The sequence below is a fragment of the Lissotriton vulgaris genome, chromosome 9, assembly GCF_964263255.1.
Source record: "Lissotriton vulgaris chromosome 9, aLisVul1.2, whole genome shotgun sequence".
In the NCBI taxonomy this organism is placed as follows: Eukaryota; Metazoa; Chordata; class Amphibia; order Caudata; family Salamandridae; genus Lissotriton; species Lissotriton vulgaris.
This window is the reverse complement of record NC_141697.1, coordinates 985,988,963-986,008,825: the sequence shown is the minus strand read 5'-3', so window position 1 is coordinate 986,008,825 and position 19,863 is coordinate 985,988,963. Positions and strand designations below refer to the sequence as shown.

The window sequence follows — 19,863 nt, the reverse complement described above, 5'->3', positions numbered from 1 at the left end:
TATGCCCCTATACGGCTATAATCAATAATATCCCTATGATGGCATAATAATCAGATCCATATTTCAGTAAATCGCTCTTGCAGTCCAAGGCACGGCAAAAGCTACTTCCTTGGATTCCTAGAGAGCACACTGAGTTCTTTCGACACACCAAACCTCCAGCAACCTGGGAAAGCCCCGCTTGCTTTGTTTTGATTTGTAATAGACCTCCTGCGAGCACTGTAAGAACGGCCAGTTCTTAGTGACATCTTTATTGACGTCTTATGTCCAAACCTTACGTCAAACTCGGCACCTTTCAGGTATAAATATACCAACGTTGCCTTAAGCAAACACACAGTGGTGATTCTGGAGCAGAGCAGCTAATCTACTTTCCGAGAGCCCAGCAGAAGCGAGAAGCCCACGGACGCTGCCCCTCCTCTTTGACGCGCTGAGAAAGACGCTGTCTTTTCTCCTGCCGAGAAAATCCAGCTCCGGCGTTTCCAGCCTACCCTTGCGGGTGACTGGGATATCGGGTCCTGAGAGAGAGATACCAGAGCTCCTACATTCTATTCCCAAGGTACAGTGCTGACTAAACCCTTAGAGAGAATTCTGGAACAGGTCCTTGGCAACAAACCTACTTAACTTAAACTGCTATTTACTTACTCCTTCCCACGTATTAGGCTTAGGTCAGGTACACCGGGGTAGGCTTAGTTTAGAAGCACCAGTTGAGCACGTTAGCCTATGTATATATGTATATATATTTTATCCATTTTAAAGTGTCTTATGGCTAAGAAACCATATCAATGCTTTTACAGTATTATTTCGTAATACTCCTTTTACTGTACGTACTTTACATTAAGTATTGCAATTGTGTCAATTTATTTCTCTTGCATGAGAAGGAAGACTGCTCAATAAATACTACCTTTTATTGAAAATGCCCGTCTCTCTATTCTCTGCACCCTGGTGAAATTAAATATGCACATCTGACTGAGTGAAATAGCTGTCTATTGTTTCACACAACTCTTATTCTGAGGGAGCAAAGTTGTCATGTTTATGCGGTTGTCGGAAGCTGAATCCCTTCTTGTCTGAGCCAGGGAAGCTGATCACTTCCTATTCAGTCAAGAAAGTTTCCAGTGACCTCTGAGCTAGGTGGCGCAAACCTAAATTAAGTCTAACATAGTCAGTAGAGACCTAGAAGACTTCAGTCCTACGTCTACACTGCTGTTTATGTTATTCCAATGCGCAGGGCCTATAGGGAAAATAGGTACTACTCTATATATATATATATATATATATATATATATGTATATATGTATATATGTATATCCAAAACTGTGCGGAGCACCCTATTCGAGGGCGGCTTCAAGGAGCAAACAGTGTTCACGTAGAAGCGTGACAGCAAGCTGGCAGGCGGCTAGATGAGGCTTCATCAACAAAATTTGTGGCCAGACGCGTTTCAAGAGTATGAACTCTCTTTTTCAGTGGCATGATGCATGGACTTCTGAAAGCGCTGTTCAAATGCGCACTTAAGTGAAAACACCTGCCGAGTTGGGCGGAGCCCGCCGCCCGGCATCCTGGATCTTGTAGTGCGCATAGTCTCGTTGCAGTGAGCGCGCCAATTCAAAGGTCCCAATTGATCAATGTTCTCCCAAGTGGGTTTGATGGGGGCATCAGCTCGACACCTGCCCTGCTTCTCTGCTGCCAGCGTGATGGAGCAGACACTGCCCTGCAACAGCACCAGTCCCGCTCCTTCCGCAACCCCCAAACTCCTTCATAGGTGCCTGGCGAGGCTCACACAGGGTGATGGACCGCTCCCCACGACCGGGACCGGCCGTTGCAAAATCCAAAACTGTGCAGGAGCACCCTAATCGAGGGCGGCCTCAAGGAGCAAACAGTGTTCACGTAGAAGCGTGACAGCAAGCTGGCAGGCGGCTAGATGAGGCTTCATCAACAAAATCTGTGGCCAGACGCGTTTCAAGAGTATGAACTCTCTTCTTCAGTGGCATGATGCATGGACTTCTGAAAGCGCTGTTCAAATGCGCACTTAAGTGAAAACACCTGCCGAGTTGGGCGGAGCCCGCCGCCCGGCATCCTGGATCTTGTAGTGCGCATAGTCTTGCTGCAGTGAGCGCGCCAATTCAAAGGTCCCAATTGATCAATGTTCTCCCAAGTGGGTTTGATATATGTATACATGTACATATATATATATATATATATACATATATATATATATATATATATATATATATATATATATATATATATATATATATATATATATATGTATATATATATATATATATTCAACACGCAAAGGATTCCCTTACAGATGAGCCACACACAGGAGGATGCAGTTTTCGTATTTATTTTCGGAAGCTGCAACTTGGAGCAATGTTCATCTTGCGTCAAAATAAACTGCTGACGCGTTTCGTGGATTCCTTCCACTTTTTCACAGGCATGATGGTAGATAAAACGGCAGCCTCTTTTATTCTAAACAAGGTACCCGCCCAGTGGCTACGGGCTAAGCCTCATGGTACCTATAGTTCAGTGTTTCCTCAGTGGGATGCTGTGCGTTATCTTTTTTTACCCACATAATACCACAGTGGGTTTGCAGCGATGTTCATACCTCTCCAGGCTGCTGCATAATCACCTCCGATACGGCCTCCTGTCCTGTTGAAATGCTAATTAGCATCAACATCGGCTGCTGCTATGCGGCGGGGCTCAATCCACGGCTGGGACAGCCGTAAATGTTCAACATGCAAAGGATTCCCTTACAGATGAGCCACACACAGGAGGATGCAGTTTTCGTATTTATTTTCGGAAGCTGCAACATGGAGCAATGATCATCTTGCATCAAAATAAACTGCCGACGCGTTTCGTGGACTCCTTCCACTTTTTCACAGGCATGATGGTAGATAAAACGCCAGCCTCTTTTATTCTAAACAAGGTACCCGCCCAGTGGCTACGGGCTAAGCCTCATGGTACCTGTAGTTCAGTGTTTCCTCAGTGGGATGCTGTGCGTTATCTTGTTTTACCCAAATAATACCACAGCGGGTTTGCAGCGATGTTCATACCTCTCCAGGCTGCTGCATAATCACCTCCGATACGGCCTCCTGTCCTGTTGAAATGCTAATTAGCATCAACTTCGGCTGCTGCTATGCGGCGGGGCTCAATCCACGGCTGGGACAGCCGTAAATGTTCAACACGCAAAGGATTCCCTTACAGATGAGCCACACACAGGAGGATGCAGTTTTCGTGTTTATTTTCGGAAGCTGCAACTTGGAGCAATGTTCATCTTGCATCAAAATAAACTGCTGACGCGTTTCGTGGACTCCTTCCACTTTTTCACAGGCATGATGGTAGATAAAACGCCAGCCTCTTTTATTCTAAACAAGGTACCCGCCCAGTGGCTACGGGCTAAGCCTCATGGTACCTGTAGTTCAGTGTTTCCTCAGTGGGATGCTGTGCGTTATCTTATGTTATCTACCATCATGCACCCACTCACAAACGCATTCAGAGTCACAAACTCACCAACTGACCCACTGACACACCCACCGACAGACCCAGTCAGACACTGATGTACCCACTCACAAACCCATTCAGACACTCACTGACCCACTCAGACATTGATTTTACTACTGAACCTTCAAACTAGACACTATGAATTTATATATCTATATATTACTAATATTCCGCACAGTACCTGAGATTCGCGTATCATGTGCGAAGGTGCGAGTTTGGTACGCGACCCACAATTTTTTTTAAAAGAAAAAAGAACTTCTTATCCACTACACACAACCTTTAACAGTGTTTTAAAAAAACATTAAGTAGCATTTAACACAACTCACTACGACAACACTAAAATTAACAGGGGTCTTACAGTTCAGTCATACAATTAAATAAACTGTACAAATTCACTGAATTAAACAAAGGTTACAAGAACGTTATAGTTGGGAATTAACATTTAAAAAACCTTAAAAATTCACTGAAAAAAACAAAGATTACAGGGACAGTCTAGTTAGGAAGTGGAATTAAACAAAACTTAGAAATTCACTGGAAAAAAATGAAAGTTACTCAAATGCTGTAGTTAGGCTCAGGTGTCCGAAGTTTTAGTTAGCTGAGCTATCTATACCTAGTGCCCCTGCAATGCACTGCTAATGCACTCACATATTACATCACTCATGGCATGATTAGTGGCATCACTGATGACATCCCAAATTACATCATTCGCAGAATCACTAAAGCACCCACTCACATCCATAGAAGCTTTCATACACCCACTGACACAACCATTTGCAAACCCATTCACAGATCCCTACCAGAACTTACACACCCACTCATTGATTCATAGAGCTATACACACACACACACACACATCCACTCACTCACCCATACAGCCACTCATTCACTAACACAGCCACCGACATTATCCACTCATACAGCCTCACACACACTGAGCCAGTTATCCATAGAGCCACTCACACACCTACTGACTCATCCGTACAGCCAATCACTGCCACTTACTCACCCAAACAGTTACGTAAGTAGTAAGTAAGTAAGTAACTGAGCTTATAAAGCACCTGGTTACACTTAGAAGTGTGTCCCCGCGCTGTACCGCTGAGGAACCCATCCTGACCTGTTCCTGTGAGGCGCCCACTTCTTGGCACCCCAAGGTGAAGCCAGGCATCCTTAGCGATTAGGGCCGGTGTGGAGATTAAGCAAGCTATTGCCCAGAGTTGCAGAGTGGGACCCATGATTAGAGTAGGCACTGTGGCGAGAATTATCGGGTCCGCGGACATTGAGCCCAAGACCCTGCCGCGACGGGAATTGAACCCTGGTCCCGGGTCAGATCTCTGCATCAGGGTCTGCCGCTCTAAATAGTGAGCCACACTTCGCCACTGAGTTACAGACGCAGACACTCACTTACTTATACAGATACTAACACATACTCACTCACCTATGCGGTCAGTGACACACTCACCCATACAGCCATTTTCAAACACCCATACAGCCACTTACACACCAACTGACAGACTGAAAGACATTTATACAACCAGCCACTCACCCATACATTCACTGAGATCCCTAATCACTCACTTTTACAGTCAGTCACACACCTATTTAATCATCCATACACGCACTCATACACCCCTTGGATTCAACAATACACCTTGGTGTATACATATTCAACACTCAGTAACTTTTTTAAAACTGTCACTGGATGATGTCACCAGTGGTGTCATCAGTGATGTCATCTGAGAGGTCATCAGTGATGTCACTGACCATGTCATGAGTGATGTAATATGTGCCGTCATAAGCAGTGCATTGCGATGGAGCGAGTTATAGTTAGCTCAGCTAACCAGAACTGCTGAATTTCACTGGTTTTGTATGGAGTGAAACCTGAGACTAACTAGAATGTCCCTGTAACCTTTGTTTTTTTTGTGAATTTTTAAGTTTTTTTATTCCACTTCCTTACTATAAAGTTCCTGTATGTAACCTTTGCTTTTTCCTGTGATTATATATGTGTGTAAAAAAGGGAAAAAAAATATATATATCTATATATATCTATATATATATATATATATATATATACACGTATTCTTTGTAATAAACATGTTCTAATGTACAGCATTGTAAATGTAATCGTGGTAACATCTGATATCTAAGAAAAGCAAAAGCAAGATAGACATTTTTTTAAACCTCTGGGTCCAGACCCAGTTTCTTCTGTTAGAGGTAGAATTCTAACAGCCTTAAAAGAGGCCAGACTCTTGTCTAAGAACTCATTCAAAAGAATAATCAGGGGCATCAAAATTATATCCATAAGGACAGCAAGAGCCCAATGAGGAGCCCAACTTCGCTGTGCAGATTCTCTTTTTAAGAGCACCACTGTCCAAAAGAGGAAATTGTAGGAAGCAATTCTTTTACAGGATCATCTTGAATGAAGAGGCCAATTTAATGTGCTTCATAATCTTCTTTCTCCCACAAAAGTAAACTGTAAACAACAATTATATAAGGTAGTCACTTTCAATAATACATTAGAGGGGTTTGTCAGCTGCTCTAGGATTTAAAAAAGCCTTTTTCATCAGCCCAGCAGTCACAACTTAACAGAAAAACCTCTCATCCCCATCAGCCAGTGGCTGGTTGTTCCCTCTGTAGAAAAAGTGGGCGGTTGTCATATCCATCTTTCACTTGTGTATTGCTTTGTGGTTCTCATCATCAAAAATGCTTAGGTTGGGCCCCCTGCTTCCGGTAATGACTCAGTGGGGGCTCCTGGATTTCAATAATGACTCAGTGGGTGTCCCTGGGTTCCAGTAATGATTAAGTGGTGGTCCACAGAAGTCACAGGTTACGAACCACTGATTTAGACCATTAAGCTGCAAGTACAGCTACAACACTCATGGCTGCTTTGTGGAATCTTATTGTTCCCTCACTTCGGAAGGCCCTTTATCATTCTAAAACTTGCTGCCTGGGACATTTGAACAAGCATTGCAGCCTACTCAGTGGCAGCTCTTCCTTTATCCCCTGTTGCAAAGGTCAAACCATGGGTACTCCAAAGTACGGTTTCTTCGGCAGTTACTGTGCCTCAGCAGCCACACCGTCATCTATGCATCTTCACAGTGACAGAGGAGTTGGTTATGCGAGCACCATAGTGTCCAGCCCAGAATTGTGTATCTTTCCCTTTGTGGAAGAACTTAACGTAACGGACTCCACTGCTGTAGTGGCTAAACACATGAGAAACCTGTGGAGATAAAGTAAAATTAGACATGAAGATTTGAGAACACAAGAAATACAGTGCTATGAAGCAACAGATAAATTATTGACGGCTCTGTAGAAGAAGAATTAAAACTAACTTCCCAACAAAACTTTCACAGTCAGGAGCAACTCCCGGATTGATCCACAATGGTTCACCTCATTTATGCTTCAAACAGTATTTAGTTTGTATGGTAAATAACGTATGCCATAACAACGCGGTTGTTACAACAACCACATTGTTATTTCGCATACCCTTACAACGAAAGTCGGAACATCCACTTGCGTTAGGGGGCAGAAGGTGTTGGATTTAAAATCCAACACCTTCTCTAGTGTCCGCACAGACTGGAGTTGGAATTTTAAATTATACTACTCCAACATCTAGCTCCCCCTAAAAGCAAGTCGTTGTTTCGCCTTGCGTTGTAACTGTATGCGAAATAACAACGCAGTTGTTGAAACAACCGTGTTGTTATGGAATGCGTTGTAAAGATATGCAGAAAAACGGCCTATATTCGCTTCAAATCCACAGCGAAACTTGTTTGTGTTCCTAGTGACAGTGGAAATTATTCCATATCTGAAATATATATCTGTATTAACATGGAGGTATTGCAAATGAAACAAAATCAATATGATTTGTTTTAATGTTTTCCTGGCTTAGAGTAAACTAGGCCTTAGTTACGCTTTGAATACATCAATGCAAATGTTAAAAGTGAAAAAGTGGATGTCAATATTAATAGTGATACATTCATATAGAAGGACAAAATTGCATCTCTATTATCAAATTCACCCGTCATGAACGCTCTGTCAAACTAGACTCAGAAATTCGTGGTCAGCCAGGTTCTAAGACTTAGGCGTGAGGTTACTGATTTACAGGTCACAGGTGAGGTGGCACGTAGCTGGCAGACAAAAGCCTAAACAGGAAACTCAAATCAATCCTACAGATAAGTGCAGTGACACCACAATGGTCCAGGGAGACTGGCCCTAATAAAGCACACATGGCCAGAGGGGTGCGCGCATTCCTAAAACACCAAAAAGTCAGATGCCACATGAAGTTAGGAACATAGAGCCAATCAGCACAGAGCAAACACAGAACTCACAGTGACCATGCGCCATTCATGCCAGACATCTGGAAACGTTACCCACTGGCCCCCATTGAGTCCTTGCAAGGTCGAGGCCCACCTGCATTTGCTATGAGGGGCCATATTTATGACTTCAAAGACTAGGACCGCATTCTAAACCAGAAAAGGATTGACAAAAACATTTTATAACAACAAGACAAATGTTTAAAACCTTGTTCAGATGGATTGTACTTTGAGACAGTCTTCAGACCCGCTTCTGTAACTGTACTACTGGCTGAAGCGTTTAATTAAACCAACTTTAACGGTTTTGCCATGTTTCTTCAGTTTTTTCAAGGTAAATTCTTATTCGAGCAACCTTCTGGTGAGCCAGCCAGGAGTGATTGGTAACCCGCACCAGACTAGAGCCGAAGGAAGGGGACCCCACACGGCGTATTCACAATTGTGCAGCATAGAAGGTGAGCCGACACTGCTATTGATTGTAAGTTTTGCTGAATCTGCGGGGCGAAGGTCAGTCCTGAAGCTGCCGTCACAATGGGTAAGAGACTATATCAGATCATTAGTCCCAGCATATGGCAAATTAGAAAGAAGAGCAAAAACGTAACCTGAGCGCCCTGCCACTAACAGAAATCTGGTACAAAAGGGGGTGGTGATGGAGCATCTGAATCAATCAAACACTCACATCCAGTCAAAAGATCTGGGTTTAATCCATCACCGTTCTTTAGCCCACTCTGCCACCCCAGTTCAGACATGGCTATATGCAAATCAATCTGACCCTGTGCCTCATGGGAACAGTCCAGCCCGAACTGCCAAGCCATGTCTTCCCTGGACCGGAAACAAGCTTCCGAGGACCGGTTTCTGGCATTCCAGCCGTCTTCAGCCCGGCTTGCTTGAATCCAGTGGCAAAGTGAGCAAGGGACTCACGTCTGAGCATTCCCTGCCACACTTATGGCGGCCAAAAGCGATACAAAAGGGGGTGGTGATGAACGGTGATGGATTAAACCCAGATCTTTTAACTGGGTGTGAGTGTTTGATTGATTCAGATGCTCCGTCCATCACCACCCCCTTTTGTACCGCTTTTGGCCGGCATAAGTGTGGCAGGGTATGCTCAGACGCGAGTCCCTTGCTCACTTTGCCACTGGATTCAAGCAAGCCGGGCTGAAGACGGCTGGAATGCCAGAAACCGGTCCTCGGAAGCTTGTTTCCGGTCCAGGGAAGACATGGCGTGGCAGTTCGGCTGGACTGTTCCCATGAGGCACAGGGTCGGACTGATTTGCATATAGCCATGTCTGAACTGATGTGGCAGAGTGGGCTAAAGAACGGTGATGGATTAAACCCAGATCTTTTGACTGGGTGTGAGTGTTTGATTGATTCAGATGCTCCGTCCATCACCACCCCCTTTTGTACCACTAACAGAAATCTGGCATGTTACCTACCTATTTTCTATGTCTGAACAGAGTACGGTCTCCGAGGCGTTCCCGCGGAGGTCATATTTTTCAATAGTCAGCACGCTAGGAAGGTGAACATTTTTTGTCACGTGGATCACTGGGCGTTAAACAGATGGTGCGCTTGGGCCCTGGGTGTGATACAGGGCTGGCACCTCAAGCTTATTTTTTGTCCAAAAGTGTTATTTCAGTTATACTAATTTCTTAACACTGCTGGTATCTGTAAGAAGTGAGAGGTGTTGTTCACTTGGACTGCTAGGTGTGACACAGATGGTATGCTTGGGTCCTGGGTGATACAGGATGCGATTTAGACGTTAGGGAAAAATATTTGGATCTGGGAGATTAGGTGCAGCGTGTGTTTGGCAAAGAGGGGCCTGTGGATTTTCGAGTTATTCCTTTTCTCAGCAAAAGGAATATGCTACTTACCAGTATGCATCTGTTCTTGGCATGTAGAGCTGCAGAGTTGTACATTTAGCAATAGATCGCCACCTGGTGTTGGGCTCGATGATTGCAGGTTGTTGTCTTCTTGGAAGAAGTCTTTGTAGCCACGAGATAGGTGACTCCTCCCTTGGACAATACTGCGCATGGTCATCGACTCCATCCTCAGATTGTTTTTCGCCATGATGGGAAATGATGGAGTTAGTAGAAGAAAAGAGAAAAGGATGTCCATGCGTGTGCATCTAAGTAAGATGAGTACTGGAACGGATACAAGTCCCGGGGAGGCGGGAGGGCATGTACAACTCTGCAGCTCTACATGCCAAAAACAGATGCATACTGGTAAGTAGCATATTCCGTTCGAGGCATATGAGCTGCAGATTGTACATTTAGCCACGATTGTGCAGCAGTGTCTCCACTAGCGGTGGTCGCTTGTATCCGTTGCAGCATACTGAAATAGTGTTTTAAGTACAGCTTGGCCTACTGCTGCTTGGCTTGCAGATCAACACAATAGTGTTTAGTGAAGGTGTGTATTGTAGACCATGTTGCTGCTTTGCATATGTCCTCTAATGGTATGTTTCCTAAGTTTGCGAGTGGAGTCCGATCTAGGAGGAACTGTTAGTGTACGTTTCGCTTTTTGGTAGCATATTTGAATACACTTTACAATCCATCTGGCAAATCCTCCTTTAGAGATGGGATTGCCCTTGTGTGGGGGAGAGAAAGATACAAATAGTTGTTTTGTCTTCCTGAAGGATTTTGTCCTGTCTGTGTAGTATAGTAGAGCTCTTCTAACATCTAGGGTGTGTAGAGCTCTTTCTGCAACAGAGTCCGGTTTTTGAAAAAACACTGGTAACTCTACTGATTGGTTAAGGTGAAAAGGAGTAATGACTTTTGGCAGGAATTTTGGATTAGGTCTAAGAACCACTTTGTTAGGGTGGATTTGAAAAAATGGTTCTTCTGTTGTGAATGCTTGTATTTCACTTACTCTTCTGAGAGAGGTGATGGCAACAAGGAAGGCAGTTTTCCATGTTAGGAATTGCAGTTCACACTTGTGGAAAGGCTCAAAAGGGGGACCCATAAGTCTTGTAAGGACCACGTTTAGGTTCCATACTGGTGCAGGTGGTAACCTTGGTGGGATTATTCGTTTTAATCCTTCCATAAATGCTTTTATTGCAGGTACTCTAAAGAGAGATAAATGCTGTTTATTTTGTAAATAGGCTGCGACTGCTGCTAAATGCAGGCGTATGGAAGAATAAGCCAAATTGGACCTTTGCAGGTGTAGAAGGTAACAGATGATATTTTGGATGGAAACATCCAGTGGATCAATGTTATTGTTGTTACAGTATATTGCAAATCTTTTCCACTTAGCCGCATAACATGCTCTGGTAGTGGGTATTCTAGCTTCTTTAATTATGTTCATACAGTCTTGTGGTAGGTTTAAGTAACCCAACTCTAAGACTTCAGGAGCCAGATCGCCAAATTCAGTTGGTTTGGGTCTGGGTGTCTTATTTCTCCATGGTTCTGTGTTAACAGGGATGGCGTGAGCCGTAATTTTGATGTGGAACCAGTGAGAGATCCAGTAGCGTGGTGAACCACGGCGGACATGCCCATGTGGGTGCCACTAGTATTATTTTGAGAGACTGTTGTCTGAGCTTGCGTACTACTAGTGGAATGAGTGGGAGAGGCGGAAAAGCGTACCCAAATCTGCCTGACCCATTCATCCATATCGCATTTCCTTACGATTGTGGGTGTGGAAATCTGGCGGTGAAGCTTGGGCATTTCGCATTCTCGTGGGTGGCAAACAGATCTATCGGTGGATGCCCCCACCTTTGGAAGAATGGTTGGAGAACTTGTGGGTGCAACTCCCATTCGTGAATCTGTTGTGACTGATGACTCAACAGATCTGCTATCTGATTGTGAATTCCTGGAAGATGTTCTACTGTCAGGTGTATGTTTTGATGGATGGCCCATCTCCAAATGCTCTGTGCAAGGTGGGACAGTTTCAGAGAGTGCTTCCCCCCTTGTTTTTGTACATAATACATGGCTGTCATATTGTCTGTCCGGATTAGAACAGCCTTGTTTTGTACTTGTACCTGAAAAGTTTTGAGTGCTATGAAAATTGCTAGCAACTCTAAATGGTTGATGTGGAACTGTTTCTGTTGATTGTTCCATTGGCCTTGTGTGGTATAATGCAAGAGGTAAGGGATGCATCTGCTGTGAGCACTATCTGTGGAACAGGGTCTAGGAACGGCCGTCCCTTTGTCAAGTTTTTGGTGTTCAACCATTGCAGAGAGTGATATGTACAGCTGTCTACCAACAACAGGTCTGTGAGCTGACCTTGACCCTGATTCCACTGTTGTGCTAGACATTCTTGTAGTGGGCGCATTTGCAGCTTTGCATGAGGAACTATGAATATGTAAGACGCCATCATGCCTATTAGTTTTATGAACACTCTGGCTTGAAGAGAGTGTTGGCATTGAAAAAGGGAAACTAAGTTCTGAAACTTTGAATCCTGGCTTGACTGGGATACGCTAGAGCTACTGATTTGTTTATCGTAGCTCCTATATATTGATGAACGTGCGAAGGCTCTAGGTGCGACTTGGTGTAGTTTATCGTAAACCCTAAGTCATGTAATGTTTGAATCGTTTGTTTTGGGTGTTGTACACACTGGTTGAACGATCTTGCTTTTATGAGCCAGTCGTCTAGGTAAGGGAAGACATGTATCTGTTGTCTTCTGAGATGTGCTGCTACAACTGCTAAGCACTTTGTAAACACTTGTGGTGCTGTTGTGACCCTGAATGGAAGGACTTTGAACTGATAGTGTTGTTCTTGTATGACAAATCTTAGATACTTCCTGTGCGCAGGATGTATAGGCACATGAAAGTAGGCGTTCTTTCGAGTGTTGAAAGAAAATCTCCCTGTTCTAGCAGTGGGAGTACTTGTTGTAAAGTGAACATGTGAAAATGATCTGATTGTATATAATGGTTGAGGGGCCTGAGGTTGAGAATTGGTCTCAGTGTCCCTTCCTTTTTGGGAATTAATAAGTACAGTGAGTAAACTCCTGTTCCTTGTTCTTCTAGAGGAACTACTTTAATAGCATATTTTTCTAGGAGAGCTAGAACTTCCTGTTGAAGCAGGGTTATGTGTTCTGTGGACATTGGACGCTGCCGGGGTGGTATGTTTGGGGGGTTTGCTGTGAGTTCTAGGCAGTAGCCATGTTGGATAATCTGTCTTACCCACTTGTCTGTTGTGATGGAATTCCAGACAGGTAGGAACTGTGATAGTCTGCCCCCCACAGGAGTGGAGTGCTGTAGGGGAGGCAGAGGGAAGTCACTGTTTGGGAGTGGAAGAGGAGCGGTTGTTGTTATTACCTCTACCTCTTCCCTTGTTGTTATTGCCTCTGTATCCTCCTCTAAAGTATCCTTTATTAGAGGAGGTTTGTGTGTGTGTTTTAAAAGATGATGTGGTTTCTGTGCCGGTTTGCTTGGAGCCTCCTCTATAAGAGGAGCGGCGAAAAGAATCTCTAGTTTGGGTGGATTGTAATGCATCTATAGACTTAGCAGTGTCTGTGTCCTTTTTCATCTTTTTCAGTGTATTATCTACTTCCGGCCCGAACAGTTGGTTCTGATTGAAGGGCTGGTTCAGGATGGTAGTTTGTACTTCTGGTTTGAAACCCGAGATGCGTAGTCATGCATGTCGTCTGAGAATAACACTAGTGTTAACTGCTCTGAATGCTGTGTCAGCTACATCTAGTGCGCATTTAATTGAGGCATTAGATATTAATTTGCCTTCTTGTAAGAGCTCTGCTGCAAGATCTTTGTGTTGATCTGGTAGGTGTTCCATTAACTTTTCTAGTTGGTCGTAATGAGCCCTGTTGTATCGTGAGAGTAAAGCTTATGTATTTGCTATGCGCCATATGTTTGTTGCCTGTGCAGCAATTCTTTTCCCTGACGCATCAATAATCTTGGATTCCTTGTCAGGCGGGGGTGTCACCAGAAGTTTGAGAATTGGCTCTTTTGTGTGCATTTGACACTACCAAAGAGTCTAGAGGCAGATGTCCCTTAAGTATAGTGGATCAGCAGGTGCTGGTCTATACTTTTTCTCTATTCTGGGATTTAGTACCATACACCGTACTGGATCTTTACAAATCTCTGGAGCATGTTTAATGACTCCTTTGATCATGGGTAATATTTGGGTAGACCTTTGTGACTGTTCAAAAGTGTCTAATAAGGAGTCCTCCTCAATGGCATCAGAGTGCATCGGAACCCCATGGTAAAGTGCAGCTCCGTTTAATAAGTGCTTAAAACCAATACTGTCCTCTGGAGGGGAAGGTTTTGTCTGGTAGTACTGAGGGTCAGGGATGTCTAGTGCATTGTTTGGTGCAAAATTATATGCATCGTCATCCTTGGGATATTCTGGGCTGATATCCTCATCTAAAGGGTATGTGTGTGGCTCTGGTACATCATCCCCCCACCTAAATCATACTCCTCGTCAGTGTGGTGTGATGATGCAGGAGATTGAATAGGAGAAGTTATTGGTTCAATATTTGGAGTAATAGGAGAGAAAGAAGGTGAAGGAGAGGAAGGGTGCATTGGAGAAGTTGCACAATCCTTTTTGGAAGGAACCACAGGTGTAAGTGGTGTGTCTGCTTGCCTTTTTTTATAAGGAATTGCTTCCACATGTCCAGTTTTCGGATTAATATGGACTTTTTTCTGCTTAGGATCTGGTCTAAACAGCTCTTCCTCTTCTAAAATCTTCTTTGGCGTCGATTTTTTCGGAGCCGATAGAGGTTGTCTAGTGTTCTTTGCCTTAGGAGGAGTAATTGAGTCCTGTGGCAATGTTTTCGGTGCCGAAGGTTGTTTAGTCTTATCTGGAGTCTTTGGTACCGATATTGGATGTTTCGGCGTGGAGACAGGTTTTGCTGGGCCTGTGGCGCCGGAATCCGTCTTCCCTTGTTTGTCTTTGGAACCAGAAGGTTTCGGAGTCGAAGCTTTCGGGTCCGGTACGGGTTTTGGCTTCGGCACCGATGTGTCTTTGGGTTCTGGTGCCGAAGTGTCTTTGTCTTTGGGCACCGAAGGGCGTTTTGGCTTTGGTGTCGACGAGACCTTCGGTGTCGAAGGATTTTTTGGCACCAATGGAGGAGGTGGAATTGGCACATGATGTTTTTTCGGCGCAGAGGCACCGGAAGGCGTAGTCCGTTTCCTCGGTGCCGAGCCCGAAGACGGGGCGTTAGAGGGTAAATTTCGGTCTCAACTGGACCCCATGGGCGGAGTGCTGACCGTTGCCTTTTGTTTGGGTAGTTTCTGTTTTGCAGGGGCAGAGGTACTCACGGGTTGTTGAGATGGAATCGAATCGTCCAAATCCTCTGCTCCCGATATGATCTGGAGATCAGGCGAGTCTTCCTCGGCGACGAGTGGAGCCTTGTCTTCGGAGATATCTTCTATTGGATCTTCGTCCTCAGAGAAGTCTTCTTCGACGATCTCCTCCTCAAAGATGGCCTCCGGTGAAGGTGCTGATCTCATCTCGTGTCGACGGGCCCTCCGATCCCGAATTGGTCTTTTTCGATCGGAAGGAGGCACAGGCTGTGCAGGTCGACTCGCTGTGTTCTGGCGCGAGACAGAGGTTGCAAACCTTGTGATGGCCGCTATGAGGGAGTTTTGCTCGACATACCGGGCATCTTTTGAATGGAGTTCTGTCCATGAGGTGTAGGCCGTACGGTGCCGATGGGCCCAACGGCCCGCGTCGACGCACCAGGATGTAGCTGGTGATGTCGAAAGTCTATTCGATGTCGAAGACGTTTTTCTAAAGTTTCACGCTTCAAGAGTGCAGAAAAGTGTTTTTAGCCGGAGCGGAAAACTTTCATCCGAACCCAGTGGCGGAAAAAAACAATCTGAGGATGGAGTCGATGACCATGTGCAGTATTGTCCAAGGGAGGAGTCACCTATCTCGTGACTACAAAGACTTCTTCCAAGAAGACAACAACAACCTGCAATCATCAGAGCCCAACACCAGGTGGCGATCTATTGCTAAATGTACAATCTGCAGCTCATATGCCTCGAACATTGTTTTTGCACGGAGCTGATATTGACAGACTATCAGGCTCACTTAATCCTGTATACTGCGCAGAGCTTCCCCTGGTCACAGGATAGCATGAGCTAAGAGTGGGCAAAAGTATTTGTAACGAAGTCATCATTTTTTCAAGGTCAGTTTTTTCTCATCATAGTTTGAAATTGATGAAAGGTATATTTGATGTTGTGGTGCTGGTAATCAATGCAACTCGGTTTTGTCTTAAGTGTTGTATTTTGTCTAGGATTCAATGAGGTTTATGAAGGTGATGCTAATGCTCACAAGCGTTATTTGACAAAGCAAAACATTTTACTTGATGCCAAAGTCAAAATTCGTTATTTAATGCCAAATTTCATGTCATTTGATTAAAAATTGCCCTTTATTCTAGGTTGTGTCTCTTCATATGCGGGGTTATTTGTGTTTGTGAAATATTCATGTTGTGCATCTGTTTTGTCAAGAATGGTACGCACAAACATTAAGGCATGCGCGTTTCCCTGGCCAAAAGAGGGAACTTTTGACACTAAAGCAATCCAACACATGAGAAAACACATACGATCCAAATATGCATGCCATCAGAGAGGCACTATTAGAACTGTGGGCCATCCTCGAGAAGGCACAGACCGATAATCCTATCCTATCCTGAAGACAAGCATAGCGTCAGCACCTCCCCCACCCTATGCAAGTACAGAAGTGCTCTCCCTGATGCCTGTTCTCCCTGCATTAGGATACTCCAGTAGAGGGAGCCGAACAAAGAACTGTTAGGTCCAAGCATGAGAGTCAAACAGACCTGCAGGCCCAGACAATCCCAGCGTCACTCCAGTCCAGTGCAAGTGCTCCAACAAGTTCCACACCCCCCATCCATCCCTTGCGTTCAGCCCATCGAATCCCACCGGCGTGGAGTATATGCACACCCACAGGTGTTCAAGGATTTTTTTTAATCAAATACTCCGATTCTTTTGGTCCAAGGATCCCTTGTTCAGTTGCTTCTGTAACTGCCATCAGAACTTCATCCATGATCTCTTTAGAGGGGTCTTGTGAAATACTCTGGTACCATTGTTGGTTGTATACATGGTTTCTGCCTTCTGTCTGGTAGGCTTCTTTGGACCATAATATGGCAGCCCCGCCCTTGTGTGCTGGCTTAATAACCATGGCTTGTTGTTTCTTAGTGTTTATGCCTTCTTTGTGGGCCTGCGAGATGCTTTGTTTTATATGTACTCGCTTCTTTTCAAGGGCATTGCGGAATGATAGTAAAGTGTGTTCAAAAGAGATAATGTCCCAGGGAATACTATGAGGAAGAGGGCAAAAACTGGATTTATTGCGTAATCATGACACTTCAGGTTCCATGTTGTTTTCTCTGTCCATGAAAAATGCTCTCAGTTGGATCTTGCGGAATAATTCCATGATTTGCATTTTGACCTTCAGGAAATTTATAGTAACCCCAGGTACAAAGGAGAGCCCAAGTTCTAGGACCTCAATTTCTTCCTTGGATAAAGATCTGATAGTAAGGTTCATTATGGCCGATTTCTTTATGACTTGTAGTGCTGTCTCCGCGTTGTCATCTCCCATTGTTGGGACTTGTATCTGCCTTTGGGCTTTTGTAGGCCTACCCCTAAAAAGGCCTCATTTGTTGGTTCCTGTTGAAAGGACCTTCCCCTGGGTCTGAGTCCCCTGTGGATTCAGACAAGATATCCGAAAATGTGTGAAACCTCCTTTTCGATCTTCCTTGATACCCCGACAAAAACCTCGTAGAATCTGATCTTGTATAAAAATCGTCCTTGAGATAAGGATATACTGCCTTGATGTTAAAAGATTTTTTTATCCTTTTCAAATTTGTTAATCTTGAAGTTAATTGTGTGATCTTTGAACGTTGCTATGGCCTTACCGATCTGGTATAGCAAGGTCTTGGCCTCGGAATCCGTATGGCTGTCTTGAATCGCTTATAGTTGCTCTTCAAATTTACTGCTTCCTTTTTACAAATTCATTGTGCTGTCTCGATTGTGTGAACCATCAAATCCCTGCTACACTTGGTGCCGATGTAACTGAATCCTTTCTTGTATTCAGGGTCCTCAATAAAAATCACCGGGACGTTCTTGACTTGGAGGACCCAGGGGATTGTGCCGGTTTTAAGACGTTCCACTAGGAAATGTCCCTGAAGCTCCGTCCTCATGTGGTTTTTGTCTGCGACAAATTATTCAGACTTTAAAAAAGACCCCTCTAAAGAGATCAGCGGTACAAAAGGGGGTGGTGATGGACGGAGCATCTGAATCAATCAAACACTCACACTCAGTCAAAAGATCTGGGTTTAATCCATCACCGTTCTTTAGCCCACTCTGCCACCCCAGTTCAGACATGGCTATATGCAAATCAGTCTGACCCTGTGCCTCATGGGAACAGTCCAGCCCTTACTGCCAAGCCATGTCTTCCCTGGACCGGAAACAAACTTCAGAGGACCGGTTTCTGGCATTCCAGCCGTCTTCAGCCCGGCTTGCTTGAATCCAGTGGCAAAGTGAGCAAGGGACTCACGTCTGAGCATACCCTGCCACACTTATGGCGGCCAAAAGCGGTACAAAAGGGGGTGGTGATGGACGGAGCATCTGAATCAATCAAACACTCACACCCAGTCAAAAGATCTGGGTTTAATCCATCACCGTTCTTTAGCCAACTCTGCCACCCCAGTTCAGACATGGCTATATGCAAATCAGTCTGACCCTGTGCCTCATGGGAACAGCCCAGCCCGAACTGCCAAGCCATGTCTTCCCTGGACCGGAAACAAACTTCCGAGGACCGGTTTCTGGCATTCCAGCCGTCTTCAGCCCGGATTGCTTGAATCCAGTGGCAAAGTGAGCAAGGGACTCACGTCTGAGCATACCCTGCCACACTTATGGCGGCCAAAAGCGGTACAAAAGGGGGTGGTGATGGACGGAGCATCTGAATCAATCAAACACTCACACCCAGTCAAAAGATCTGGGTTTAATCCATCACCGTTCTTTAGCCCACTCTGCCACCCCAGTTCAGACATGGCTATATGCAAATCAGTCTGACCCTGTGCCTCATGGGAACAGTCCAGCCCGAACTGCCAAGCCATGTCTTCCCTGGACCGGAAACAAACTTACGAGGACCGGTTTCTGGCATTCCAGCCGTCTTCAGCCCGGCTTGCTTGAATCCAGTGGCAAAGTGAGCAAGGGACTCACGTCTGAGCATACCCTGCCACACTTATGGCAGCCAAAAGCGGTACAAAAGGGGGTGGTGATGGACGGAGCATCTGAATCAATCAAACACTCACACCCAGTCAAAAGATCTGGGTTTAATCCATCACCGTTCTTTAGCCCACTCTGCCACCCCAGTTCAGACATGGCTACATGCAAATCAGTCTGACCCTGTGCCTCATGGGAACAGTCCAGCCAGAACTGCCACCCCAGTTCAGACATGGCTATATGTAAATCAGTCTGACCCTGTGCCTCATGGGAACAGTCCAGCCCGAACTGCCAAGCCAAGTCTTCCCTGGACCGGAAACAAACTTCCGAGGACCGGTTTCTGGCATTCCAGCCGTCTTCAGCCCGGCTTGCTTGAATCCAGTGGCAAAGTGAGCAAGGGACTCACGTCTGAGCATACCCTGCCACACTTATGGCGGCCAAAAGCAGTACAAAAGGGGGGTGGTGATGGACGGAGATTCTGAATCAATCAAACACTCACACCCAGTCAAAAGATCTGGGTTTAATCCATCACCGTTCTTTAGCGCACTCTGCCACCCCAGTTCAGACATGGCTATATGCAAATCAGTCTGACCCTGTGCCTCATGGGAACAGTCCAGCCCGAACTGCCAAGCCATGTCTTCCCTGGACCGGAAACAGACCGGTTTCTGGCATTCCAGACGTCTTCAGCCCGGCTTGCTTGAATCCATTGGCAAAGTGAGCAAGGGACTCACGTCTGAGCATACCCTTCCACACTTATGGCGGCCAAAAGCGGTAATGTAATGTAATGGTGTCTTGTAAAGCGCATGTATCACCCCGCCATGGGGTATCTCAGCGCTGTAGACCGCTGGGGAACCCGTCCTGGCTTTCCCTGTGAGATGGTCCCTGCTGGGTATCTCCAAGGTGAAACCAGGCATCCCCGGC

The 19,863-nt window shown here is 45.2% G+C and overlaps 2 protein-coding genes across 3 annotated transcripts in view; one reads left to right on the top strand and one right to left on the bottom strand.

The window, feature by feature from the left end:
- Positions 1-19,863, top strand: part of MRPS12 (mitochondrial ribosomal protein S12) — a 793,384-nt gene that overhangs the window by 476,471 nt on the left and 297,050 nt on the right. The gene's annotated exons all lie outside the window — the stretch shown is intronic.
- Positions 5,672-19,863, bottom strand: part of LOC147692676 (F-box only protein 27-like) — a 264,145-nt gene continuing 249,953 nt past the window's right edge. Inside the window, exon 9 of one of the 2 annotated variants that reach the window (XM_086938854.1) lies at positions 5,672-6,715. In XM_086938854.1, coding sequence (XP_086794980.1) covers positions 6,575-6,715 — 141 coding nt within the window. In that variant the 3' untranslated portion in view covers positions 5,672-6,574. The remainder of the gene's footprint in view (positions 6,716-19,863) is intronic. The other variant, XM_086938855.1, reaches the window with a different exon arrangement.